This window comes from Urocampus carinirostris, chromosome 19 (assembly GCF_059441175.1).
Source record: "Urocampus carinirostris isolate Australia breed hairy pipefish chromosome 19, RoL_Ucar_1.0, whole genome shotgun sequence".
Lineage (NCBI taxonomy): Eukaryota > Metazoa > Chordata > Actinopteri > Syngnathiformes > Syngnathidae > Urocampus > Urocampus carinirostris.
Genome location: NC_142367.1, coordinates 23,352,422 through 23,379,901, shown reverse-complemented (window position 1 = coordinate 23,379,901; position 27,480 = coordinate 23,352,422). Strand labels below are relative to the sequence as shown.

At 41.9% G+C, this 27,480-nt stretch overlaps 1 protein-coding gene across 2 annotated transcripts; it reads right to left on the bottom strand.

The window, feature by feature from the left end:
• Positions 1 to 453: 453 nt before the first annotated feature.
• smarcd2 (SWI/SNF related BAF chromatin remodeling complex subunit D2) lies at positions 454 to 26,788 on the bottom strand. Of its 2 annotated transcripts, none has more exons than XM_088323715.1 (13): positions 26,541 to 26,788; positions 22,475 to 22,674; positions 18,409 to 18,451; positions 17,409 to 17,531; positions 15,123 to 15,242; positions 9,572 to 9,667; positions 7,687 to 7,788; positions 7,444 to 7,605; positions 6,322 to 6,419; positions 6,116 to 6,251; positions 5,934 to 6,056; positions 3,187 to 3,288; positions 454 to 1,837 (listed from the first exon to the last, which is right to left on the bottom strand). In XM_088323715.1, the coding sequence occupies exons 1-13, from the start codon at positions 26,676 to 26,678 to the stop codon at positions 1,784 to 1,786; spliced, it is 1,497 nt and encodes a 498-aa protein (XP_088179841.1). In that variant the 5' UTR covers positions 26,679 to 26,788; the 3' UTR covers positions 454 to 1,783. The 2 variants fall into 2 exon arrangements, with proteins under 2 accessions (XP_088179841.1, XP_088179842.1); XM_088323716.1 differs by having other exon boundaries at positions 9,572 to 9,664.
• Between the last annotated feature and the right edge of the window lie 692 nt (positions 26,789 to 27,480).

The following is a 27,480-nucleotide window of genomic DNA, read 5'->3' as shown; positions in this document are numbered from 1 at the left end:
CAATGTTGTTCAAAATAAATTCTGTCTTATTATCCTATAAACTCGTTGATTTTCCTCTTCCATTTAGCTGTTTTTGGTATTAAAATATACATATGGCTCTCCTAGGATTAGATTTTAAAATTTGGGTTTTTTCGGCTCTTTCAGCAAAAAAGGTTCCCGACCCCTGCCTTAGCGGGTCTGATCTGGCCCGCGGGCCGCCTGTTTGACACCTGTGATTAAAAGTCACCCATATTTATAGTAGTTCATGTGTTTTGGCTTATTATCTAAATAGTTTTTCGACCACTAGAGGGTGCTAAGTAACACACAATGTCTTTAAAGAGTACTGTAATTAGAAGATTACAGTAAGAAGCAGGACCTGTTCCACCAGTTTTTGAGACTTGTCCTAACATGCACCTTCATAATGTATCCTCGGCTCCTTGTGCGCCTAGAAATCACACAAAAACGCGGTGAAGGGATATTTGTCGGTCCGTTTATTGAAACAAATAAAAATAAACAACAACAATGTTATACAGGGAAAAAATAAAAATTGAGATTTCAGAACCCTTTAAAATAGGGGGAGGGTCAAACTCATTTGAACTCAGGGGCCACATGGTAGAAAAAAAAATCTCATGGGGCCGGAGTAGTAGATTAGAAAGAGAAGAATAAATAGAGACAGTGAGTAAGAGAGAAGAAAGGAGAAAAAGAAAGACAACAGAGAAAGATAGAGAAAAATAAATGAGAGAAAGGGAGTAAGAGAGAGTGGAAAGAATAAAATGGAGAAAAGGAAAGTGAGAAGGAGAGGCGGATAGAAATATGAGGAAAAGAGAAATGGAGAAGGAGAGAGAAAGTGAGAAAAATAGAGAAAGAAATAAAGTGACAGACAGAGAGAGGCAAAGAAAACGATAAAGATAAAAAAGGAGAAATGATGAAAAGAGAAAGAAACAAAAAGAGAAGGACAGAAAAAAAGCTAGACAAAGACAAAAAGAGGAACAGAATAAAAAGAGAAGCAGAAAGGAAGAGAGAAATCAAGAGAAAAAATAAGAAAGGAAGAATGTTTGTCAGATCAGAAGATGGTGCTATAATAGTCCGTAGTTTGCAATAGTCTGTGGTCTGTGCAGCCCTTGGAGACGCCTTGTGATTTGGGTGTCACAAACATAAGAGAGAACGAGAACGAGCGAGATACAAAGAGAGGGAAAGAAAAAAGAAGGCGAGAAAAAAAAAGCGAGAAAGAGAGAGAGGAAGGAGGGGGAAAAATAAAGAGGGAGAAAGAAAAAGAAGAAAAAAACAGCTACAGTGTCTCTGAGGGGTTCCTGCCTTTGGTGATAACAAGTGGACATATTAAAAACTGCAGCTCGTTTTCCTCTTGTGCTTCTCTCAGCATGGTCACGTAAACTGGATTAACTCCCCTGGTGGGCTCGATATAGCCCACAGGCTGCATGTTTTACACCCGTGCTCTAACACAAATCGATCGGCATTGCTTTTTTTTAAAACAATTTGGGATAAAAATATTGAAGAATTATCTATAAATCCTTTGAAACCTGTTTGCACGAAAAACATGTAAACATTTAAAAAGTTATACAAAAGAAATCCAGGAATAATTCCGTCACAATTCCTCAAATCAAATACAATTTTGGATGGCATGGAAAATATATAAACAGTATAGCTTACAAATACACAGGACATGAACAGACACCATTTGGAAGCATGCTGGTAAAAAAAATCCACAGTACCAAAAACTGCACCCGAAAGAAAACGATTGTAAACATTGGAGTGAATTCTCCACAAAATACGACGTATGAACTCTTTACGTGAGTCTTATTCCGAGAACCTGCTCCAGCTCTTGTCTTCTCTGCTGCACCTGAAAACCAACAAAGACACCTCTGTCATGGCCAAATTCAAGCACTTTTGAAGGACTTTTCAAGCCAGTATTCCGATTTCTTCAGAAATACACGGTGTGGATCGTGTATTTCGCTTCCATGCTGACAGACTAATGCCAGCTACAGTTAATCACGAAAGAGACGCAATGGAAAAGCGAAGCCACCAGGAAGCAGTGTCATTTATAAGCACACTTGCAGAGAAACATGGCCACCATTTCAAGCATTTACAAGCACTTCACTCAACGTTCAAGCACTTTTCAATCCTTGGAAACACATTAAAATTCTACATTTTCACAGATTTCAAGTTCTCCACGTTGGGCGCCGCTTATTTTGGAGAGAACGTTGTTGGGCGTCGCCCCAAAATATACGCAGAGAGAAGACAGGGCAAAAAGGGAACGCGCTTTATTGCATTCGGGACACGTTCAAAGTTCCAGACGTTCAACATTGGCTTTTATAGCGTTCTCAAATAAAGTTAAGATATCTTGTGAAGGTCGTCCGCCCCTCATCATATCAGCTTGTGACCTCTTGCAACAACGTCATCCCATGACCTTCACCAGATGCCTAAATACTTATCATTGGTTATTTTCCACATTCCACAACACTTGTATGAACCCGGAGGTAATCCCGGGGGAAGAAGAGAAGCTATGGCAAAGCGAAGCCACCAGGGAGCAGTGTCAACGTCATTTTTAAGCACACTTGCTGAGAAACATGGCAACCATTTCAAGTATTTACAACCACTTCACTCAATATTCAAGCACTTTTGAATCCTTGAAAACACAACATTAAAATTTGAGATTTTCACGGGTTTCAAGTTCTCCACGTCGGGCGCCACTTATTTTGGAGAGAACGTCATTGGGCGTCGCCCCAAAATATACGCAGAGAGAAGACATGGCAAAAAGGGAACGCGCTTTATTGCATTCGGGACACGTTCAAGTTCCAGACGTTCAACATTGGCTTTTATAGTGTTCTCAAATAAAGTTAAACTATCTCGTGACGGTCGTCGGCCCGGCTCCCTCATCATATCTAACCTTCACCAGATGCCTACATAATTATCATTAGTTATTTTCCCCATTCCACAACACTTGTATGAACCCTGAGGTAATCCCGGGGGAAGAAGAGAAGCCATGGCAAAGCGAAGCTACCAGGGAGCAGTGTCAACGTCATTTTTAAGCAGACTTGCTGGGAAACATGGCAACCATTTCAAGCACTTACAAGCACTTTTTAACCCCTTGAAATCACAACATTCAAATTCAAGCATTTTCAAGGCTTTCAAGCACCCGTAAGAACCCTGAATAATAAGAAAATGAGGACGTTGATCGAGCCGACGTACTTTGGAGTACACGTATCTCCCCACTGCTTCCGGCATCCATGGCGCTTGGTAGAATTCGGTCCTCCTCTCTTCTTCTGGGTTTCCTCTCACGTCTGTCATCACCTGGACGAAAAAATTATGAAAGGATGAAATAACTGAGGAGGGTGGTCAAACTAAGGCCCGTGGGCCACGTCTGGCCCACTAGGCTTTCTAATTCGGTCCGCTTAACATAAAATAAAGATTTTAAAATTGGGGTTTTGTTCCCAATGTCCTCCATAACTTTTTTTTGATAAAGCATTTCAAATAATATAAATGATAATATAAATTTCCAATATAACAACTACTGCTATTAATATGTTATCACTATCTTGTAACTATGTTGTTACCATGTAGTAATTATTAGAGGTCAAGTCAACCAGTAAAACATCATGTGAGGTAGAAATCAAATCTACTAGAACAGGGGTGTCAAACTCATTTTAACTCGGGGGCCACACGGTAGAACAAACATTCTGTCGGGGGCCGGACTAGTAGATTAAAGAGAAAGAAAAAGAGAGAGAGGGAGAGAGCGTGAGAAACAAAAAATAAAAAGTTGTGAGAGAGGGGGAAAAGAAAGGGAGAGGAAGAAAGAATTCCAAAGAGAAAAAGAAAGTCAGAAGGAGAGAAAAGAGAAAAGAAGGCGTGAAGAGTATGAAGAAAGAAAGTCAGAAGGAGAGAAAAGAAAGCGCGAAGAGTATGAAGAAAGAAAGTCAGAAGGAGAGAAAAGAAAGCGCGAAGAGTATGAAGAAAGAAAGTCAAAAAGACAGAAAGAAAGACAGAAAGAAAGAAAGACAGAAAGAAAGAAAGAAAGAACGAAAGTCAGAAAGAAAGTCAGAAAGAAAGTCAGAAAGAACGAAAGTCAGAAAGAAAGTCAGAAAGAAAGTCAGAAAGAAAGTCAGAAAGAAAGTCAAAAAGAAAGAAAGTCAGAAAGAAAGAAAGAAAGTCAGAAAGACGGAAAGACAGAAAGAAAGTCAGAAGGAGAGAAAAGAGAAAAGAAAGCGCGAAGGGTATGAAGAGAGAAAGAAAGAAAGGCAGAAAGAAAGGCAAAAAGAAAGAAAGGCAGTAAGAAAGAAAGGCAGAAAGAAAGAGAGAGAACTAAATACAAGTACAGTGTCTTTGTGAGAGGCACCTGGCTTTGGCAACATCAAGTTGCCATATTTCAACCAGCAGCTTGTTTTTCTCTTGCGCTTCTCTGAGGGTGGTCTCGCGGGCCGGATTCAATCCCTTGGTGGGCCTGATCTGGCCCGCGGGCCGCCTGTTTGACACCTGTGTACTAGAATATCACAATGACCCATCACTGTTCTCAAGGGACTTAGCTAGTGCCCACGGGCGCCACGTTGGAGACCCTTTGTTTGTATCATTGTCACACACTTAAGGGCTGATCTGCTTTTCGGTAACCTAGGAGATTTCATCAAAAGAAAGGGCACATGGGAGAGCTTTTATGACAGATTTGGAATTTGGCATTGTGAGGGTTGTCTTTGTACAGTACTTTCCTGTTCTTCTTGAAAGTTCAGATTTCGATAATGTCTAATTTACCGTAAATTCCGGACTATACGCCGCTACTTTTTCCCAAACGTTCAACCCTGCGGCGTATTCAGTGATGGCGCCAATTTATGTCATTTTTCTAACGGCCGCCAGCGGCGCTCGAGTACAAAAGGTAAGATTTAGACCGGTGGAATATATGCGCCGAGGAAGACTGCAACTTCTTGGCTTGTGCATTAATTAAATTAGCGTAGACATATCCTCATCATGCAAAATGCAAAAAGAAAGGCACATGACGCGGCACATGAGGACGTTTTACCGTGATTTTTACAAGTACGGTATGTTTTTTTTACCAGACCCGTTTACTGTGTCGCGAGCGTGTTGCTACCATTAACTGCCCTGTCACAGGCACCGTTTGGGATGAAAGTTATATTATTATTATTAAAGCTTTGAAAACTCTCTCGGTGTACCGTCTTTCTTTGTAAATATGTGTAACCATGTATAATTTGTATTTGCAACTGTATATTTTTGTAATGTATTTATTTTAGAGACTTATTCTGATATGTTTTGCACGGGCGAATCAAAAAGAAGGAGCAAAAACAACGGGGGCTGACGGGAAGTGGAGTAAAGGTGAGACGTGTTTTTGGACGCGGCGGACAATAGTGGATATATATTCTTCCCACCCTTACCTTTGGAAATATACACTTTTGTCCTTGGATTACTTTCAACCGGACCCGGACTCTGCAGGTCTGCATCAAACCTTAAGTACGGGTATCATTTTCCGTTCATTTTGCCGGCTGTGATTTTTGGACTGTGTTCTTTAATGAAGGACATTTAGTTAAAATCGCGGGACTTAAAGTCAGGTTTGGGTTAATTTTGTGTTTGTGTTACATTTTTTTAATGTGGGCGCATGCGGCTTATATACAGGTGCGGCTTGTGTAAGTACAAAATCGGTTTTCCTCTTAAAATGTGGTGGGTGCGGCTTATAATCAGGACAAGGAAAAATAATAATCAGACCTCCACACCCTTTGAGGCGGATTTGCTTTTGTAATTTAAGAGAAGTACTGAAAAGAAAGAACTCAGGAGAGGGTTTTCTTATCTGAAGGCTTCCTTCCCTGTCCTCCTTGTCAATTAAAAATCCATTAATGTCTTCTCTTCTTATTTTGAGTGGGTACTCAACTTTAAACACAACAAGCGTCTGGTAAAGAATATCCCGAAGCTGCTAGTAGAGAAAGACAAGAAAAAAAGACCTTCAGATCTCTGCACTGAGATTTCAGCCAGTCCTGGATGAAGTCCTGAGGATTATTGCTGAAGCTCAACATAAAATCCCTCTCGGTCTTCAGCTGGTTAATGTATTCGATGGTCTCATGGATCTGCAGAGCATCGTGACATTCATTGTCCGTATCTTCTCAGTGTCGGGGTTTGGACCCACCTTGGTCTCCAGCGAGGCCATTTCCTGCTGGTTGGTGGTGGACGTCAGAAAACTGCTCATCTGGCTTTTGAGCGGGTCGTCCACTTCCACGTCAATGTCGTAGCACGCCGTCTTCTTCTGGTCGTTGGGGTCCACGCTACAGAAGAAAACGCGTGGATTTAGAGACCACCTTGGATGGTTGAGGAACGTGACGGGATGCGTCCCACCTGATCATGTGATTGATGACGATAGGGTCCGGGTGCTGGAGCAGGCCGGCCAGTTTCATGGGAATCTCGGAGAACCTCATGCGATGGCAGGCAAAAATCTGCCATTTGGAGAAAATGATTTGAAAATATCTTTAAAAATAAGCGAAAAAGTATGAAATATTTCATTCATTTAAATATAATGTGAAAAAAAACTACAAATAGGAACTGACATCCTGACATCAGCGCAAACTAAGTACTGAAAGGTTGCAAGGAATGTTCCTTTGTATCGGAAACTGAACAAGTGAATAGTTCAACACCGTTTGATCTCCTCTTGTAAATTTTGACTAGTCATATCAAAATAAATACCCAAAAAATAAAGTAAAATATCCATCCATTATCTGCGTATCCTCAGTAGGGTTACGGGGGTGCTGGAGCCCATCCCAGCCATCTTCGGGTAGTGGGCAGGGGACACCCTCAACTGGTTTCCAGCCAATCGCAGGGCACACAGGGACAGACAATTCACTCACTCATTCACACCTACGGACAATTTGGACCGGTCAATCCACCTGAAATGCATGTATTTGGAATGTGGGAGGAAACCGGAGTGCCTGGAGGAAACCCACGCACGCGCGGGGAGAACATGCAAACTCCACACAGGAGGTTCCATCTCATGACCTCAGAATAGTGCCGCACATGCGCGAACCACTGCGCTGCCATGCTTGCGTACTGCCCTATACATATATCCAGCAATCCATCCATGATCTGCACCGATTATCCTCAGTAGGGTCGCGGGGGAGCTGGAGCCGGTCCCCGCCATCTCCGAGCAGTGGGCAGGGGACACCCTGAACTGGTTGCCAGCCAATCGCAGGGCACAAAGGGACACCGGAGTGCCCGGAAGAAACCCACGTAAGCACGGGGAGAACATGCAAACTCCGCACAGGTTGGTAGCTGGGTTTGAACCCATGACCTCAGAACTGTGCCGCACATGCGCTAAAGTAATGAGCAATACTGGGACAATTTATTTTCCTGGTCCTTATTTCTTAAAAAGGGTTGAGCTACACGAACAATAAAAGATTGCGAAACGTAAATTTAGAACAGGCATGGAAAAAAAAAAGCAAAGGGCTCAAGAGTACAAGGACCGACCTTCCTGAAATAGTGGTTGCACTTGATGTACTCCTTCTCGTGACTGTCTTGCAGTTTGTTGTTCTTGATGTAGAGCCAAAGTGCCTGCATGATGCTGGCCCGCGTCTGCGTGTGCACGCCCAGCAGCCGGGCCAGACGCAGATCCAGTTTGTACTGAGGAGGCTGTGCCCATACACAAAACACCCCCCCGCTTGAGTTGTTGTTTTCATTTTTGGGGGGGAGGCGTAAGAAAAAAAGGAGTACCTGATGATCGAGCATGAGCAGAAGAGTGCATTTGACGGTGACGTCGCCGGGCCTTTTGACCTGGAAGCCGTCCGTTTCCTGGGTGGTGGGCATTCGGTGCCACTGACACGTACAGGAAATATAAATCAAAGATATGTTGAAGGCGAACTATGACAGTCATTAAAAGTACCGTAAATTCCGGACTATAAGCCGCTACTTTTTTTCCCAAACGTTCAACCCTGCGGCTTATTCAGTGATACGGCCAATTTCTGTCATTTTTCTAACAGCCTTACAAAAGGTAAGATTTAGACCGGTGGAACATATGCGTCGAGGAAGACTGCAACTTCTTGGCTTGTGCATGAATTAAATTAGCGTAAACATAACCTCATCATGCAAAATGCAAAAAGAAAGGCACATGACGCAATCGAGCAGTCCGGACGGTTTACCGTGATTTTTACAAGTACGGTATGTTTTTTTTACCAGACCCGTTTACTAAGTTGCGAGCGTGTTGCTAGCGTGTTTTGGAATAAGGGAGCGTGGGACAACGTCTATATGACAAAGTTTCTTTCCGACATTGAGGAAGACGACTTTAATGGCTTCAGTTCTAAGGAGGAAGATGAGGACGGTTTACCGTGATTTTTACAAGTATGGTATGTTTTTTTTTTTACCAGACCCGTTTACTGTGTTGCGAGCGTGTTGCTACCATTAACCGCCCTGTCAGGCACCGTTTGGGATGAAAGTTATATTATTATTATAAGTATTTGCAACTGTATATTTTTGTGATGTATTTATTTTAGAAACTTATTCTGATGTTTTGCACGGGCAAATGAGAAAGAAGGGGCGGGGCAAACACGGGCTGACGGGAAGTGGAGTAAAGGTGAGACGTGTTTGTGGATGCGGCCGACAATAGTGGATATATATTTTCCCCACCCTTACCTTTGGGAATATACACTTTTTTCCTTGGATTACTTTCAACGGGTACCCGGACTCTGAAGGTCTGCATCAAATTTTAAGTACCGGTATCATTTTCCGTTCATTTTGCCGGCTGTGTTTTTTAGACTGTGTCGGGTATGGGTAAAATTTGTGTTTGTATTGCATTTTTACAAAGTGGGCGCATGCGGCTAATATACAGGTGCGGCTTGTGTATGTACAAAATTGGTTTTCCTCCCGAAATTTGCTGGGTGCGGCTTATAATCAGGTGCGCTCTATAGTCCGGAATTTACGGTACTTGCCCGTTTGACCCGCTTCCGGGTTCGCTGATTAAAGGTCTTTTTGACTAGACAATGCGTCTTTCAGTTTAAACTTCAGTAGACACTCAAAGTTAAGAGAAAACACATTTCTTTCATTCTAAGAACAAAGACTGACATGCTTTTATTTTGAAAAGCACAGATTCATACTTGTTTGAAATGAAATGATGAAATGATCTGCATTTCTATAGCGCTTTTTAAGTCAATGACTTCCCAAAGCGCTTTACAATGTGCTCCACATTTCCCAATAGCGGCCTTGCAGCCATGTAAGGCGCTAACCTGCTTATTGGGGGTGTTAGGGGTTCAGTGTCTTACCCAAGGACACTTCGACATGTAACACGGACGAGCCGGGATTCGAAATGGGATTTTTTGCCAGGGAAGGAATCGTAGTGAACGTGTTCAAGCGTTTTGTACGGATTATTATATCATAATTCAGGTTGGAGCCATTTTGAGAAGGGCCTTGTTGACGTTTTTGGCAATACAACAAAAAGCTCCGGATTTCTGAGATTTGGAGAGCGTGCCAAGCAAAGGCCGTTCCCCAAAAAGCTCAGCGCTTGCAGCGGAATTCCGCCTTCGGGGTCACATCGGGCTGGTGAAAAGCCTTGCTGCTTTCCACATGTTGCAACTCAAAGCGGAATGTTTGCGGACTTATGTCATACCTCCACCAAATGGTTGTCGGGCCCGTAGAGCTCCTTATCCAGCTCGATCACCAGACTCTTGAAGAAAGAGGAGAACTTTCTCTTCTGCTTGCCCTGCTGAGAAACAAACAGTGTACAATTAACACTAGCTTAAAGGTTTGGTTTTTTTATTCCACTATAGCGCCAAAACCGCCATGGAGTATCGACATCCAAACAGAGAGATTTCAACTACAGCATTTACACAGTGCCTTGCTAAAGTATTGACTCTCCCAAGGCATATTGCAGTATTTCCGGATTAAAACTTATAAATAAGAAAACTCAAAATATATCCTGAGACCCAAACTATAACTGGATTACTTTCAATTACTTTTGGATTACTCCAATACCAAATATGCTAATAGAGACAAAAGAAACTAAATATGAATAAAATGACTACATTTTGTGCAGGCTTGGGGAGTAACAGAATACATGGAACGGCAAAAAGCTGTTTGGATTTATTTTCATTTAGTTTCTGTCGCATTTTATGTTCGTTTTGCCGGAGATCAAAGAGATCAAAGCCAGGAGAGAAAGCTTACCACGTGTTGTGAGTCATAATTGTACTGATATTTAGTTTCTTTTGTCTTTTATTAGCGTATTTGGTATTGGAGTCATCCAAAAGTCATTGAAAGTAATCCAGTTAAAGTAACCCTACCCAACCCTGGTCACGACCAGGACGGAATCAGGACCCAGATGCGTAACGTTAAGCACAAGTTTATTGAGATAAAGAGGAAGGGCAGTGCCGCGATCCGGTGTTCGCTGGACGCGGGAGGCAAGCCGCTCACAGAATCGGATCGTGATCCGAATACGAAAGTGGACCTTCCGAAGCGGGGGATCGTGGTGTCGAAGATGGCTCAATAGCCGGGACAGGAGAGCAAAACGTGGTCGGAATCAAAAACAGGTCGTAAGCCGGGACAGGAGAGCAAGACGTGGTCGGGGTCAAAAAACAGCTCGTCAACGGAGACAAACGGGGAAATCAGGAACGGACGGGTGGAAAATGGGTGCAAAAAGCGGGACCGACGGGAGTCAGAGTCAAAGTGCTTGCCTTGTCGAAACAGAGGTTCTCTGACGGACTGACAACAGGCAAGTGAAAGGACTGAGCTTAAAAAGGACAAGGAAACCAATTTGGTAGGCACAGGTGATACTAATCAGTCATCATGACAACTATATTGTGCCAATATATGAAAAAATGGAAATGTATGCGTTAAAAAATGCCCCCCTTTGTGTTAATACTCTGTACAAACCTTTGCTGCAATCACATCCAAAAGTCTTTTTGGGTAAGTTTTTCACATCCTGAAACAGGAATATTTGCCCACTCTTCCTTACAATACAGTTCAAGTTCCTTAAGATTTGATAGTAAGCATTTGTGCACAGCATTTTTCAGATCTTTCCTCCTGCAGACCTAAAACAGATTTTCTCTCAGAATCGACTTGTATTTGACTCTATCCATATCCCCATCGACTCGAACCATCTTCCTTGCGGAAGAAAAGCAAATCCAGAGTATGATGCTGCCAACACCATGTTTGACAGTGGGGATGGTGTTTTCAGGGTGAAGCCAACACAGACCGTGCCGGCCCCCAAAAGTGATGGCGCCGCAAAGTAGATGAAGATAATGGCAGCCAGGACCTGAGCGTTGAGGGCATCGGTGATATCGCTTTTGTAAATATCGGTATCGTTTTCGGTTGTCCCGTATCATGCCTCCGAACGATCAACCGGTGCAGGACAGGGGATCTTCAGGCGGAGTTGTGGTAGAGAAGGAAGCTACAGAATTGAAGAACTGAGAACATGAGTACAATGTTTTGCAAAAGTATTGCCCCCCAATAACTTTTTCACATATTGCTATACTTCGGTCTTTCAACTTATAAATATAAAACTCAAAATATTAACATGTGAGACACAATAGTGAAAAGAAACCCAGTTAATTTAATGTTTTATTTTATTACAGTATTATGATATTAAAATTAAAATTTTAAAAATATTATATTTTATTATAATATATTCATCTTGAGCTTAGAAAAATTTTCCCGGCTGAAGAAAAGCAAACCCAGAGTATGATGCTGCCACCACCATGTTTGACGGTGGGGATGGTGTTGTCAAGGTGATGTGCAGTGTTATTCTTACACCAAACGCAACACTTTGCATTTAGCCCCAAACGTTCGAATTTGGACTCATCTGACGAGTGCACTTTGTACCACATTTGTGTCTCCGAGGTGGTGTCTTGCAAACGCCAAATTGGTCTTTTATTGAATTCTTTTAGAAGGGTTTTCTTCTTGCCATTCTTCCATACAGGGCAGATTTATGAAGAGTACAACTAATAGTTGTCTTATGCAAAGATTGTCCCACCTCAGCTGTTTAAGGCTGCAGTTCATCCAAAGTGATCATAGGCCTCTTGGTTGTTTCACTGATTAGCTTTCTCCTTGTTTGGACCAATACTCTAGGGGACGGCCAAGTTTTAGTTGGTTTGCAGTGGATCTAAGCTCAGTCCATTGTGATATAATTGCATGTGAGCCATTTGTTTTATTGGCATTTGTTCAATATGATACATTTATATATATATATATATATATATATATATATATATATATATATATATATAAAACGCCGTTTGTTTTCCAATGGCCTTTTCACAGACCAGCTAGCCCATCACAGAGCAGGTGTATTTAAACTGAGACTCAATGACGCACTGTTTGTTATTGTTAGTCATTGAGGTCTGGACTGGATCGTTCAGAAGTCCTCAGGGAACTTCTGGAGTCAGTTGGCTGAGCTGAGGAACAGATGCCAATAATATTGCAACACTTACTTTTCAGTTTTTTGTATAAAATGCAGTGTTCTGGTTTGCCTGCGTCCTAGACGCATCAATTTTGCTGGGGACGCATCATCTCAAATCAACATGCGTCCCCGGGACACAACTTTTTTGACACAAAAATTGTCATTATTACCCGATTCCATTTTTTTTAAACAAAGATTTACCGCACTCCAAACTTTTCGTCAGGCAGATGCGCCATTGTTGTTTTGGTCTCGCGGTTCGAGTTTTCGTCTGCACGCCGATCTCGAGTTGTGTGGTGAAAAGTCCGTCTCTTTTTAGAGAACCGGCTTTTTCGGCTCAACTCATTCAAGAGAGCCGGCTCTCAAACGGCTCACTTGCTTTGGCCGGTCCAAATTGTCCCTAGGTGTGAATCAGCGAGCGAGTTGTCTGTCCCTGTGTGCCCTGCGAATGGCTGGCAACCAGTTCAGGTTGTCCCCTGCCCACTGCTTGCTGGGATGGGCTCCAGCACCCCCGCGACCCTACTGAGGATAAGCGGTGCAGCTAATGAGATGAGATAAAGAAATTAAGAAAAAAAGGAAGTATAAAAGGACAAAATGGAAAAAAAGACAGGTTTGTGGTTATCCCTTTAATCGGTATATTACCAAAAATAATTTGATGCAGAAAATGATTAAAACTGAATGAATATATAGATTTATATGATATATTTGTCATTGATTTACAATTTCAACCTGGATAAGACTAAATTTTGGGGACCCCTAGATCTCTGTTGGGACCCATAGATTTTTGAGCATGCGAGTCCCCGGGACTCATCACTTTTCACAGGTAAAATGAACACTGAAAATATTGAAATCATTTGGTTCAACAATTGTCTTGACTCTTAGAAAATACTTTTGGTATTTTTAGCTTTAAATGAAAAGCAATATGACAAAAAGCTCTTGGGGGGAGCATAGGCACTGTCTACAAATCTAGGATACAATGTACACGATTTGAAATGATAAAAAATCCGTATAATATACAGGGAAAACCCATACATTGCAATGTACCTTTACCTCTCCTTCCCCAAAATCAGTGTTGTGTGCCGCATCTGCATTGCTGCGCGCTGAGCAAATTGTGGGCGGCGAAGCATCAAAGGCAGAGACAAACGGGGGCGAATAACAGGCCCGCCCCTACGGTTAGGCCCCGCCCCCCTCAGCCCCGTGGAATCTTGTTTGCACAACACGACCTCTTTCACTTCTCCTCTGACATCCTTTCCCGAACATCCCCTTTGTGTGGCCCCGGATGAACTGCGTGATTGATGGAGGGAGGAGAGGCCGGTCGGCCCCTGGTATGCGAGACCGCCTGCGGTTTCAATTCCCGCCTTGAGACCGGCAGTTGCCGGGTAAAGTGAACGCAGCAAAACGCACATCTGGACTCAGGATCGACCGTATCGATAACTGATCATGAGCATTAAGGGGAGGCAGATAACTGATATTTGGAGTTGATAATGATGCAAAAAGAAACAAAGAATATGTGATATCAACTCAAATCAAACTTAGCTCTCCGAAACGGGACGGGAGAGTTGACGTGGTCAGGATCAAAAAACAGACGGGAGCGAAAAATGGGACAGGTAGAAGTCAGAGTTGAAAAGGCTTGCCTAGTGTTAACTGAGGTTCGCAGACGGACTGACAAAAGGGGACAGACAGGACTAGGTATGAGTACTGATCAGGAGCAATGTTCCCTGTAATTTTCCTTACGGGTCTGAGCGTTCACACAATGTTGGTGAGCAATGCTTGAAACAACGGTGAGCAACAGCAATCCCAAGTGTGGCAACTAAGTCATTATCAAACATGTCCAAAACTTGACATCAAGTTACATTTTGCTGAGTTTCCCGCAATGCAAAATTATATTTCTCTTTTGAATGAATTGACTCATGTACTATTGCAAAGGTTGTACGGCCTACAAACGTTCGTTTGTTCTTACGATTCTTTCACAAGATATCCATTTCTTTTTATTTCCTGATATCTTTTGTCGCATAATATTAACATTTTTGGGGGCTTATTTAGTCGGTTGCAAGATACAGAACTGTAATTAATCACATTTTTTAGTGGAAGTACAATGTAGGCAACAAGATTCACTTGATATAATTGGAAATTATTTGTATGCGACACAAACGTTTTCTTCTTTTTTTTTCTACTTTTATTAAATTCCTTTAAAAAAAATCTCATTGTGTTACTGTCTACTTACTTTTTTCTTTTGTTTTTCTTTTTTTCCTGGCTTTTTTCTAAATTTTTCCTTCTTTTTTTCTCTTCCTTTTGTTTCTTTTTTTCTCAGCTTTTCACTACTTTTTCATTTTGGTATTTTGTTCTTTTTTGTTCTATTCCCCCCTTCCTTTAAGTCATTTTGTGCATCATTTTACATCATATTTGGTCATGTTGGGATGGAAGAAGCAAAAACAACCTAAAGAGCCGTTTAGGACCCGAAAGAGCCGGTTCCTTTGAGTGAGCCGAGCCGAAGAAGCCGGTTCTCGACTAACTTTACTCAACTTTGTTCTACTTAGACATTGACTTCAAAATACTGCATTTAGAACACAGCGTCAGGGGAACCCGTGTATTTTGACCTTCATGCACTGTAACTTTGACTTAAGTCGCTTCTTAATTAGTCATTTTGAGCCCTGATTTTTGTGCGCTGGCTCGATTTTCTTGTGCGCTGAGAATGTGCGAGCAGTGCGCAATTGCGCACGCAGCTTAGAGGGAACACTGCCGATAATCGGTCTACAACATTTCGGCTTACTTCCTCCAGAAGTTTCCCCTCCACTCGCAGCTCCCAGGACGCCATCTTCTCGGCCTCCTCGCCGTCGGGCCTGCACGGGGTGAATGTGTTGGAGATGTAGATCCTCAGCTTGCGTTTTTGCTGCGCCGTGCAAAAAAGGGAACAAACAATTTCAGCCTTTAGACAAGTCGGCGTCGGCTGAATCAGGGTTGAAATGTGACAGGCGGAGGCTTTGTTTTCCGGAAAGCGTCATGAGTTACTTCTTCGATGCGATCGGAGCGATTTCATCGGGGTGGTACACTCACAAATTGCTACATTAGTTACGTTTTGGCTCAAGTCACTGAAGACCTGTTTTGGGATATTTCTTTCATTATATATGTAACGGGTGTCATAATAACATTGGTCTTATTGAAATTCCTGCTGAAATATGTGTCTAGTTTTTGGTAAGTGTCCTGCAATGATGAGTCCAACAGTGCCACCTGCTGGTATGGGGTAGGGTTTGTTTTGGCTTTTGACATGTGACCGGAAGGCGGGGTTTTGTTGGCAGTCTACAGAGCGAGCTGCCAACGGTAAGACACATCTTTTGGTGCTTCACAAAAAAAAGTTAATATTAAACATTATAACCACAGCTGACAAATCTCTCAACATGCACAGTAATGTGATTGATGTTGTCAAGCTGCTTGGATTTATTTTTGTTTTGTTTCTGTTGTGCTAAAATGTTAATTCCCCTTGTAGAGATCAAAACGATCAAAGCCAGCAGAGAAGCTAATCACGAGTTGTGACTCATTTCATTTGCAGGTAAATTGTACCTGTTTTTATACTCATTATTGTTCTTATTTCTATTTTCTCATATATATAAAAAGGATGATGTTGGTTACACTTCAGACTAAAGGAAAATATGTTGAATTCATTGTAAACGTTAAAAAAAACACTATATAATCTCTTGTTAAAAGTATCTTGTTAAAATGGATGTAAAAATGTATTGTGATATTCTAAAATGTCTTTTATGTAAATTGAAAAGAAAGCTCTTTGATATGCTTTGGGCAGTCTACAGAGCGAGCTGCCAACAAGATTAAAGAGATCAAAGCCAGCAGAGAAGCTAATCACGTGTTGTGACTCATTTCATTTGCAGAAACTGTAATAAAAACCTCATCATCTAGGCCAGCGTGAATGTGGATCTTTGGTGGGACAGGTACACCGCGGTTACATATAGTCAAGTTATTTTTATTTGTTTAGCCCTTAATCACAAAGAGTCTCAAAGGGCTGCACAGACCACAGATTATGGCAAACCACTGTCAGGACCAGAACGGAAACAGGACCCATTTGCACCCACGATCTGGTGTTCGCTCTCGTACTCGGCTTGAGATCCGAACATGGAAGTGGATCTTCCGTGGCGAGCCATGGCGGTGTCGGCGATGGAAAAAAACGGGTCGGTAGCCGGGACAGGAGAGCAAAAACGTGGTCGGGGTCGGAAGCGAGTCGGAAGCCAGAATGGGGGACCCGACGTGGTCGGGATCAAAAACGGGCCGTAAGTCAGGACGGGAGAGCAGAATGGGTTGCAACCGGAGATAAACGGGAGCAAAAACGGGACAGGCGAGAGTCAGGGGCAAAAAACGCTTGTCTTATATCACGGAGATTCGCAGACATACTGTATATAATTTTGAAAAATCTATGTTTTGTAAACAGTACTTGGCAGAAACCATACTATGAAAAGTACTATATTGTCAGACATGAACATGGGTCAAGGCTAAAGAAGGTGAAAAGAATGTGGAGGAAATTCTGTATTAGTGTTTAACGTGCACCCTTAATCCTTGGTTAAAAATCGGTATTGCATTTTTTTCTACATTATCTTAGATTAAATTAAGCATTGAAAGTGACAAATGTCGTGAGATACATGAAATAAATCATTTACCGACATATATGAACACAATACTAACATAAAATGTACAAAGTTTTTTCCCTCATCATGCTTTTTTCTTAACTAAAATTTCTCTCTGGTACTGTGAATAAACATAGTGTGATAATGAGATACAATCAAATGTGCGTTATACGTGAGTAAATGCATGCCCGCGCAAACTCCACTGATTTTGATTCAACACACCACCTTAAACACCTAGTTTGCTCTGCCCAAATCCCCACCTCAAAAAAAATTCTCCCTAGATCTACACAAGTCACATAGGTCATCCTTTTTTACTTCAAAATGGTGAATTTCTCCTAAAGAGATTTTCGTGCCTGAATTGTACACTGATAATATGAGATCATGATGCAGTTTTTGGATATGATTTGTAGTTAAGTAGTAATGTGTACCATAATGGGCTTTTTGATCGCCTCTTGTATCTCCATGCGCTTGCGAGCGATGGTCTGGTCCAGTTTCCTCTCAAAAGCCAAGAGGTCCATGTAGGCCTGAGATTCTGGCACCAGGTCTCGGATCTAAAAAGAAAACATATGATGATGGTGTATAAGAAATGTAGGAGCGAAAGCCCGAAAGCCTGAAGATCCAGAGTGTGTCAGGCTTTTTTTCCTTTTTAATTATCCACCCATCATTGTTCTTTGTTTTTTTTCCTATTGAAGGATTTTATACATTTTACTATAAAAGATTTTATACAAGTTACATTTATTGAATGCAATGAAAATTCTTCACAGAGAAGGCTTAAGTTCAATGACAGGTCACGCTGTTCCGAATGCGAATGTTTTGTTTAGTTCTGTTGATAACAGGACTCTGACGGAGAAGGCCAGACGCAGGAGGCCAGACACTGATTTGATAATCGCTCGGGGTCCAGACATCGAGGAGACGAGGTGGAGTCCACCTGGGGAGTCTCTGGCCCGCCCATGGGAGGAGCTGACACGCCAGCTTGGGAAAAGTTCACTTAGTGAAATACTTTAAGAAAATAAATCTGCCCCCGTGTGAAAATGTCGGCTATTCTTGTCCATCTTTTCCCAAAAAGAAACGAGCATGCATTGTTAGGAGGTGTTTGGTTAATGGAGTCGGATAACTAATTTGAACAATTTGGTAAACGGTACAATTTTAATAGTTTAATTCCTAACACTGTGGATGATCTACGCGATGGATTCCTTCCAACTTTTGGCGCAATGAAGCCCACGTCCGCAAAAAGGACCTAAGCCAGAGAGAAGCCCTTCTCGCTCCACACAAATGTGAATATTCAGGTTTGCTTCGGGCTCGGTCCCTCAAATCACGTTGATTTGGCGGGCTCGGGTTGGTTCGGGCTTTAATACCTGCTGGATTTTTTTTAGGCCTGATCTTCCCTCAAGCATACAATAATCATTGAGGTTGTCAAAAGTCACTTACTCTCTGTGGGAGGACCTTGTCGGCCATTTTGCGTCTTTTTGCCCTAAAATGAGAAAAGTCAAATCGTAAGTGTAAGCTATGGAAAGTTCCAATGACTTCATTTTCACAGAAACATCACAATGACGCAAAAAAAAAAACGGCTTTGCGATGATTTGCCCCATTACACAGTTCCGCCCCATTATAAATGTCTCCGAGCATTCTTGGAAGACTCCAAAGTGTTTCTTTGAGCTGGTTCTTCTCCAGGCAGCGATCGTCAGAGCATGAGAGAGCGCCATTGTGTCTGCAAAACGCAGCCTCACCTCGAGGCTTGCCGCGGTTATGAGCGCGGCATCACGGAGCCGTTTGAAGTCGAAAATAGACCCCGTTCGGCGGTCACGGGATCCTTCTGTGCACTGAGGATGTTGTTCTTCTAAACAGCCCCGATGGCTGAAATGCGACCAGCTTGTGACGATGAGGAATACACGAGACCCGGGTATCCCGCAGGGCCCTAGTTTAAGTCCTTTGCTTTTGTGCTTTTTAGTTTATCTATGACGTGTTTCTGGATTATTCTACAATAGGTTTATTCACTCATTGAGCCAGATGTTTCTCTCAAATGAGAAGAGCCGGACTCATTTTTGAAGGCCTAAAGAAATTTTAGTTCTGTAGATGACATATCTCATCTCATTAGCTGCACCGCTTATCCTCAGTAGGGTCGCGGGGGTGCTGGAGCCCATCCCAGCAATCATCGGGCAGTGGGCAGGGGACACCCTGAACTGGTTGCCAGCCAATCGCAGGGCACACAGGGACAGACAACTCGCTCATCCACACCTAGGGACAATTTGGACCGGCCAATTAACCCGATATGCATGTTTTTGGAACGTGGGAGGAAACCGGAGTTCCCGAAGGAAACCCACGCAAGCACGGGGAGAACATGCAAACTCCACACAGCAAGGTTCGATCTTATGACCTCAGAACTGTGCCGCACACGCGCTAACCACTAGGCCTCTGTGCTGCCCCGTTTATAATATATATATTTTTTAAACGAAAAAACATTTTTACGTTTTTGCACTCAGGGAAAATGCTTCTGAAAACCTTGAAAACGCAACATTTTCAAAGATTTCAGGCACCCGTACGAACCCTGTTATCAAAGTTACAATATCAAACGCATTCATCGTACTGCTGCACGATTCACCGAAATCGAATCAATATTGCGATGTGACGGCGTGCGATTGTGTAATCGCAAGACACTGTTTTTCTCTTCCAAGTATTATTAGTTCCCATTTTGTTATCGAGTATTTTAAACCAGAATTATTACAGTTTGGGTTTTAACGGCGCCGGCCAATCAGAGGCCAGTTTTAACGGCACTAGCCAATAAAGGCGGGGCAAAGTTTGCAAGCAGCACGCCACACACCCAACAGTGAGCAGACACCAACCCTGATTACGCTCCCCAGAAGAGGGCGCTGTTTACTTAAGTTTAAAGCAAATGAATGAAAACTTTATTCGAACATAAATATAAGAACAGAACAAAAACAATAACTCAACAACAAAATAATGTTACATAATATGTTCGAAAAGGGGTAGTAAGAAGAAGATGCTTATATTCCCTACCCCTTCATCATCTCTATTAAATACGCCAATGATAATAACAACAATAGTAATAATATTAATAACTAGACAATTCCCGCAGCAATTGTAAGAGTTGTGATTGATCTGGAAGATGATCCCGGCATGTATATATAACCCCGGTTGTTAGCATTGTGAGTTAGCATAAAGTTTTTAACTCAGAGAGATGTTTCTGTCATTTTTTACTTGGTTCTGTGGGGGGACTTACCCCCCCCACACACACACCCTTCGGTACTGGCGAGTTCATTTGAGATGGGCCCACAACCGTTAGCAACAAGGATATGCCTTGTGGAGGTCTGAAAAAACACATTCATGGTAATAACATAGTAATAACACTGTTATTACACATTAAAAAATTTCAAATGTACATGTTCAAAAGGAATGAGCCATTCTATTTGAATTGGCCCAATCCAGAATGCATTGAGCCCATTCAATTTGCTGAGTCGTTAGCATGTTAGCATTAGAATAATTTTTCAGTATGAAGAAGTTAGCATTTAGCCGTTAGCATCACTTTTTAGCATGTATTTGTTAGCATAACTCATCAACATGAGGCCATTAGCATAAATTGTAAATATGAAGTCCTTACAATATTGCCATTACCAGAAAATTTTAGCATGAAGAAGTTAGCATTGAGCCGTTAGCATCACTTTTTAGCATGTAGCCATTAGCATAACTCATCAACATGAGTCCATTAGCATACTTTGTATACTTTCGCAAGCACAACTACATTGCCCTGTGTTTACAGCACTTGGCAATGTAGTCGTGCCTTGCTGGAGCAATCACAACTAATAACAGTTATGATATAACAATAGCAACAATAACAACAAAGTTAACCATAGTTCTAGACGCACTATTCCCAATCTCCTGTATCACTCATACCCTTTTTCTTCATCTCTGTATTACAGTTGGACATTGTTTGATCTCCTCTTGTAAATTGTTCCAAAGTTTGACTCCACACACAGACACACACATGGTTTTCCTGGTGGTTCTCACCTTTGGGATTATGAATTTACTACAGCCCCTTAAGTTATAATTTCCCTCTTTCCGAATGAATAATTTACGGATGTTTTTCTTGACCTTAAATAGCAGTTGTGCAGTGAAAAATTGTGTCAGCATGTATTCACCCTTGGATGCAAAATCTCCTAAAAAAATTTTAAAAGTTGGAATATTGTCGTATGCCAGGTATTCCTCATAAAACATGTTTATGACAAGATGCCTTCAGTATTTTTATCCGTTTTCCCCAATAATTTTCAACCGCCTCATGGTACTAGTAGGCCGTGTTCCCCGTAATTTTCCAGGGGTCTGAGCGTTCACACAAAGTCGGTGAGCAACACTTGAAACAACAGTGAGCAACGGCAATACCAAGTGCGGCAACTAATCCATTTGCAAACATGTCCAAAACTTGACATTAAGCTACATTTTGCTGAGTTTCCCGCAATGCAAAATTATTTTTCACTTTTGAATGAATTGACTCATGTACTATTGCCTACAAACGTCATTTGTTTTTACAATTCTTTCACGAGATTTCCATTTTTTTTCCCTGGTATCGTTTGTCGCATAATATCAATATTTTGGGGGGCTGTATTTAATTACATTTTTTAGTGAAAGTACAATATTGGCAACAAGATTAACTTGATATAATTGGAAATTATTTAAATGCAACACAAACCTTTTCTTCTTTTTTCCGTGTTTTTTTTCTACTTTTTTTAAAATTCTTTTAAAAAAAGTCTCATTGTGTTTATTTTTTCCGAGCTGTTACTTTTTTCTTTTTGTTCTCTATTTACTTGTTTCCTTTGTTTCTTTCTTTTCTTTTTATCTGAAATTTTCCTTCTTTTTTCTCTTCCTTTTGTTTCTTTTTGTTTTCAGCTTTTCACTACTTTTTCATTTTGGTATTTTTTTTTCTTCTTTGCTCTATTCACCCCCCCCCCCCACCTTTAAGTCATTTTGTGCATAATTTTACATAATATTTGGTTGTGTAGGGATTAAAGAAGCAAAAATAACCTAAAGAGCCATTTGGGACCCGAAAGAGCCGTTTCTTTTTAGTGAGCCGAGCCGAAGAAGCCGGGTCTCGAAAAACTCTACTGACTTTACTCAACTTCGTTCTACTTCGACTCGACTTCAAAATACCGCATTTAGAACACAACGTCAGGGGAACCCGTGTATTTTTACCTTCATGCACTGTAACTTTGACTTAATTCGCTTCTTAATTAGCAATTTCGAGCCCTGATTTTTGTGAGCCGGCTCGATTTTCTTGAGCGCGGAAAAGCTCTGGGTAGTGTGCAATTGCGCACACGCGCAGCTTAGAGGGAACATTGCTAGTAGGCCATGCATCCAAGGGTTAAAAAAAGCACAGAAAATGCACTTTTCTTTTAAAAAATTTAAAACTGCTTCGAAAATGTAATCATGGTCTTAAAACCCGCAATTCCATAATTCCATCCCAAACACACACTCCTTCAGTGCTTACCCTCGCCGTTGGGCCCCCAGCGCCTCTTGTTGCTGGAAGTGCTGATGAAACAAGCGCTTCCTGGAAGGCTCGGGGCCCGCCGGGGGCCCCATGCTGCTTCGCATGTGCATGGCGCTGCCGCCGTACGAGGGACCGGGAAGCGGACCTCCCATCGCTCCCAGTGGGCCACCACCCACTCTTCCCAGTGGCATCCCCACTCGCTGCCGGGGGGGAAAGGAAAATTAGGTTTTAGATAGAGAGTGAAGGATTTTATACATTTGACTATAAAGGATTTTATACGATTGAATACAAGTTACATTTATTGAGTGTCAAGTCAAGTCATTTTTATTTGTATAGCCCTTAATCATCATTATTATTATCTCATCTCATCTCATCAGCTGCACCGCTTATCCTCAGTAGGGTCGCGGGGGTGCTGGAGCCCATCCCAGCAATCATCGGGCAGTGGGCAGGGGACACCCTGAACTGGTTGCCGGCCAATCGCAGGGCACACGGGGACAGACAACTCGCTCGCTCAATCACACCTAGGGACAATTTGGACCGGCCAAATCACCTGACATGCATGTTTTTGGAACGTGGGAGGAAACCGGAGTGCCCGGAGGAAACCCACGCAAGCACGGGGAGAACATACAAACTCCGCACAGGAAGTCTGGAGCTGGATTTGAACCCATGACAGGTTCCCATGACATGAACTGTGCCGCACAAGCGCTAACCACTGCGCCGCCGTGCTGCCCATACATTTGACTATAAAGGATTTTATACGATTGAATACAAGTTACATTTATTGAGTGTCAAGTCAAGTCATTTTTATTTGTATAGCCCTTAATCATCGTTATTATTACTATTATATCATTATTCATTTATTTAATCATGATTTAATGAAGAGGGCAGCACGGCGGCGCAGTGGTTAGCGCATGTGCGGCACAGTTCGTGTTTTGGGAACCTCCTGCGTGGGTTCAAATCCAGCTCCAGACTTCCTGTGCGGAGTTTGTATGTTCTCCCCGTGCTTGCCTGGGTTTTCCTCCGGGCACTCCGGTTCCCTCCCACACTCCAAAAACAGGCATTTCAGGTGAATTGTCCCTAGGTGCGAATGAGCGAGTGAGTTGTCTGTCCCCGTGTGCCTTGCGATTGGCTGGCAACCAGTTCAGGGTGTCCCCTGCCCACTGCCCGATGATTTCTGGGATGGGCTCCAGCACCCCCGCGACCCTACTGAGGATAAGCGGTGCAGCTAATGAGATGAGATGAGATTTAATGAAGATTTTCACCGAGTAGGCTATAGTTCAATGACAGGTCGCGCCGGTCCAAATGCAGAATATTTTGACTAAGGAAATTTGATAACAGGACTCTGACGGAGGACGGCAGGCAATGTTTTGAGAAAAAGGCCCTGAAACGCTCGGTGTTGTTTTTGAGTTTTCCAGACATCGCGACGCCCAGGTTGGGCTTCATTGGCACGCCCATGGGAGGAGCCGGCACACCATCTTGCGGAAAGACGTGGGAGAAGGCTACACAGAGATGCCAACGACACGAATTCGACTAATTCGGCCATTTTTGATGGAGTACGCTTAGTTTAAATTGTTAAAGAAATTAAATCTGCCCCCGAGTGAAAATGTCAGCTATTCTTGTTCATCTTTTCCATCAAGAAACGAGCGCGCATTGTCGGGTGAATGTAGTTTGTGTTTTGTTAATGGAGTCAGATAACTAATTCGAACAATTTGGTAAACGATACATTTTAATTATTATTATTAATAATAAAAATATGTACACTACTGGTAGTAATGGCAAACGCTACTAGTTAGAAGAAAATAAACCAAAAGGAACACCCAAGTAGAAACACGACGCTCGCTGACAAAGTGGGCACAAGAAGGTTTCCCATTTTAAAGCACTGGTTCCCAACTGGTCTGACTCCCTGATCCACAACTCGGCTCTAATGACAAGCTGTAACCCAAATCAAGAAAATAATCCACTTCTCGAAAGTATCCAATGAAAGGATTTCACAGTTTAAAGCAGAGATAATGGATTAATTTCCCTTTTTTCCCCCAAAAATAAAAACATTTACTAGCATATAAGCTTTTCAGATCAAAGTCCATCCAGTTACATATCTAATTGTAAGTCACATAAGTAACAGGTTCGATGTAGCCTAATGTAGCAAAGTAATAGTAGAGATTCTAAGTATATCCATCCATTTTTTGCTTATCCTCACTAGGGTCACGGGAGTGTTGGAGCCCATTCCAAGTGAAGTTCTTCCCATATCAATTTATCACTGGGAAACGCAACCTTATTTCTATCCATAATGCATTCATAATACTTGCACTAAGACACATTTCCCATCATAGGACAATGCCATAAAAACTCATGCTAGCTGCCGTTCATCACGGGGAAAGAGGAAATACAAGGGCAAAGCCACCCAAGAGGAGGTTCTGTGTCGTTTTTAAACATACGTGTTTTATTTTTCTCCGTTTAACGCGGCCTGGAGAGGGATGGGCACCACCAGGCTGTACTTACCCAAGACACACCACAGGAAATGGTACCCCTACGACCCCAGTGGTTAAGGGATAAAACACACCCACCCATATTGAGTCAGACAATCCCTGAACAACACGAATCGACAGTTTTTAAAGGGACACTGTGTAATATTTGACCACTAGATGTCGCTGTTTTGCGTACAAAAAACAGACGCCTTATGACACAATGACTTACAAACTAATGCCAGATGGAGTTCATCATGAGGGAGAAACGCAATTGCAAAGTGAAGCCACCAGTGTCTGCATCGTTTTTAGGCAAACCTTTCGAGAATCGTGGCAACAATTTCAAGCATTTACAAGCAACCGCCCCGAAATTCGAGCACTTTTCAATTCTTAAAAACACATTATAAGGGTTCAAGTAACACATTTCTTAGTGCCCTGTTTAGGTGTAGCATGCACCCTTCCTCTTGGACATGACCCGTAGGGGGCGATGACGCCTTATAAGACAATGCCTTACAAACTAATGCCGGATGCAGTTAAGTATGAGGGAGGAATGCAACGCCAAAGCGAAGCCACAAGTGTCTGCGTCATTTTTAGGCAGATTTGTTAAGAATCATGGCAACAATTTCAAGCATTTACAAGCAATTAACCCAAAATTCGAGCACTTTTCAATTTTCAAAAACATTTAATATAAGCATCTTCAAGGATTTGTACAAAACACATGCATGATTGAATGTTTTTAAGGGACACTTTGTAATATTCAGGGTTGGGTAGGGTTACTTTAACTGGATTACTTTCCATTACTTTTGGATTACTCCAACACCAAATATGATAACTAAATTTTGTGCAGGTTTGGGGAGTAACGGAATACATGGAACGGCAAAAATGATGTTGGCAAGCTGTTTGGATTTATTTTCATTTTGTTTCTGTCGCATTTTATGTTCGTTTTGCCGGAGATCAAAGCCAGGAAAGAAAGCTTACCACGTGTTGTGAGTCATCATTTGATTCCTATTTAGTTTCTTTTGTCTTTTATTAGCATATTTGGTATTGGAGTCATCCAAAAGTCATTGAAAGTAATCCAGGTAAAGTGACCCTACCCAACCCTGGTAATATTTGACCATTAGACGTCGCTGTTTTTCGTACAAGCAATCCGACCAAAATTCGAGCCCTTTTAATTATTACAAACACATTATAATCCAAGCATCCTCAAGGATTTCAAGCATCCGTACAAACCCGGTTATTGTGTATGTTTGTTTTTTTGCTTCATTGGGTTGGACCGACATGGTAACAACTGCCAGGCTCACTGGAAAAAAAAGCTTTTAAATGTATTTACTCCCACAATAACATGCCGTTATTTGACGTTTCTTTAAACAAATTTGAAAAGAAAAAACTCCAAAAGTTATTTTATAACTTGTTCGGTGAACGCTTCCTCAAATGCGGAAGCGCCGCGCGCACAAGATAGTGCTTCAAGTTTAGCTTTATTAAAATAAACAATTCAACTCGTTATATGGAGAGAAATACTTGGTTGAAATTTTTTAAAATAATTGTTAACTTAAAAAAATGAATTTGAAGAGGATTCGAGTGTTTAAATGAAGTGAAATACCGACCTGGGTGTAGTGCGGCGCGCTGGTTAAGGAGCGGTGGTATCCCGCCGCCGCTGGCGGCATCCCGGGCATCCTCAACCCGGGGGCGAGTCCAACGTTCACACCGGGACTCGTGGTCGGTAAGTTTCCCCTCGTCGCCATTTAGTGGTTTCCAGTCAAAATGGGAGGACAATATCCAGTGTATTCGGCTCACGAGTTTGTTCGAAATGACTACCGAAAAAATAGTCCACTTCAACGACTTGCTTGGTTTGACGGTGGCGTTTAAAGGCAAGATCTCGTATGTCGAAAGTTGCCTTCATGAACGTCGGTATTTTCGGTTGTCGCGCGATTCGCTCTTAAAAAGGCACAGTGTGTAAAATTTTGTAAGTGCTAAAAAAGCATGAGGAAAAACACAAACTGCAGACCCTCAAAGTGACCAGAATGCACCGTTTTTTTCCCCATTTTTCTACTTAGCCTTGTGAATGAATAATGAATAAAGAAACTAAAAAATATAAAATCCAAGAAACAGGAACCCAGAAAAGAAAAAGGGTAAAGGAGAAAGAAGCGGAGAAGAAAAGGGGAGAGAAGGTGGAGGAAAAACTGAGAAAATAAAGGAAAACATAAATGTAAAAGGAGAAAGGAGCAGAAGAGAAAAAAGTAAAAGGAACAAAAAAAGCAGGAATAAGAACAAAAAAGAAAACGAAAGGAAAAACAAAAGAATGGTGAGAAGCGGGAAAAAGAGAAAATAGAAAAATCAAAGAAAAAGAAAAAGGCGAGAGCAAAAAAATAAAAGATAGGAAATGGAATGAAACTCTGAAAAAAGAAAACGAAAAAAATTAAATTTAAAAAACAGGGACACAGAAAAGAAAAATGGTAAAGGAGAAAGAAGTAGATAAGAAAAAGGAGAGAAGGTAGAGATAAACCAAAGGAAGGGGAAAACATAAAATAAAAAAGGATAAACAGA

What these genes read in the sequence shown, in the direction of transcription:
- smarcd2 (XM_088323715.1), bottom strand. Translation starts at nt 26,678, where the DNA reads ATGGCGACGAGGGGAAACTTACCGACCACGAGTCCCGGTGTGAACGTT. An exon ending in AGGGGAAACTTCTGGAGGAA is followed by an intron (nt 9,668 to 15,122) that starts GTAAGCCGAAAT and finishes TTTGTTTCTCAG; the next exon opens with CAGGGCAAGCAGAAGAGAAA. An exon ending in GCAACCACTATTTCAGGAAG is followed by an intron (nt 6,420 to 7,443) that starts GTCGGTCCTTGT and finishes TCCAAATGGCAG; the next exon opens with ATTTTTGCCTGCCATCGCAT.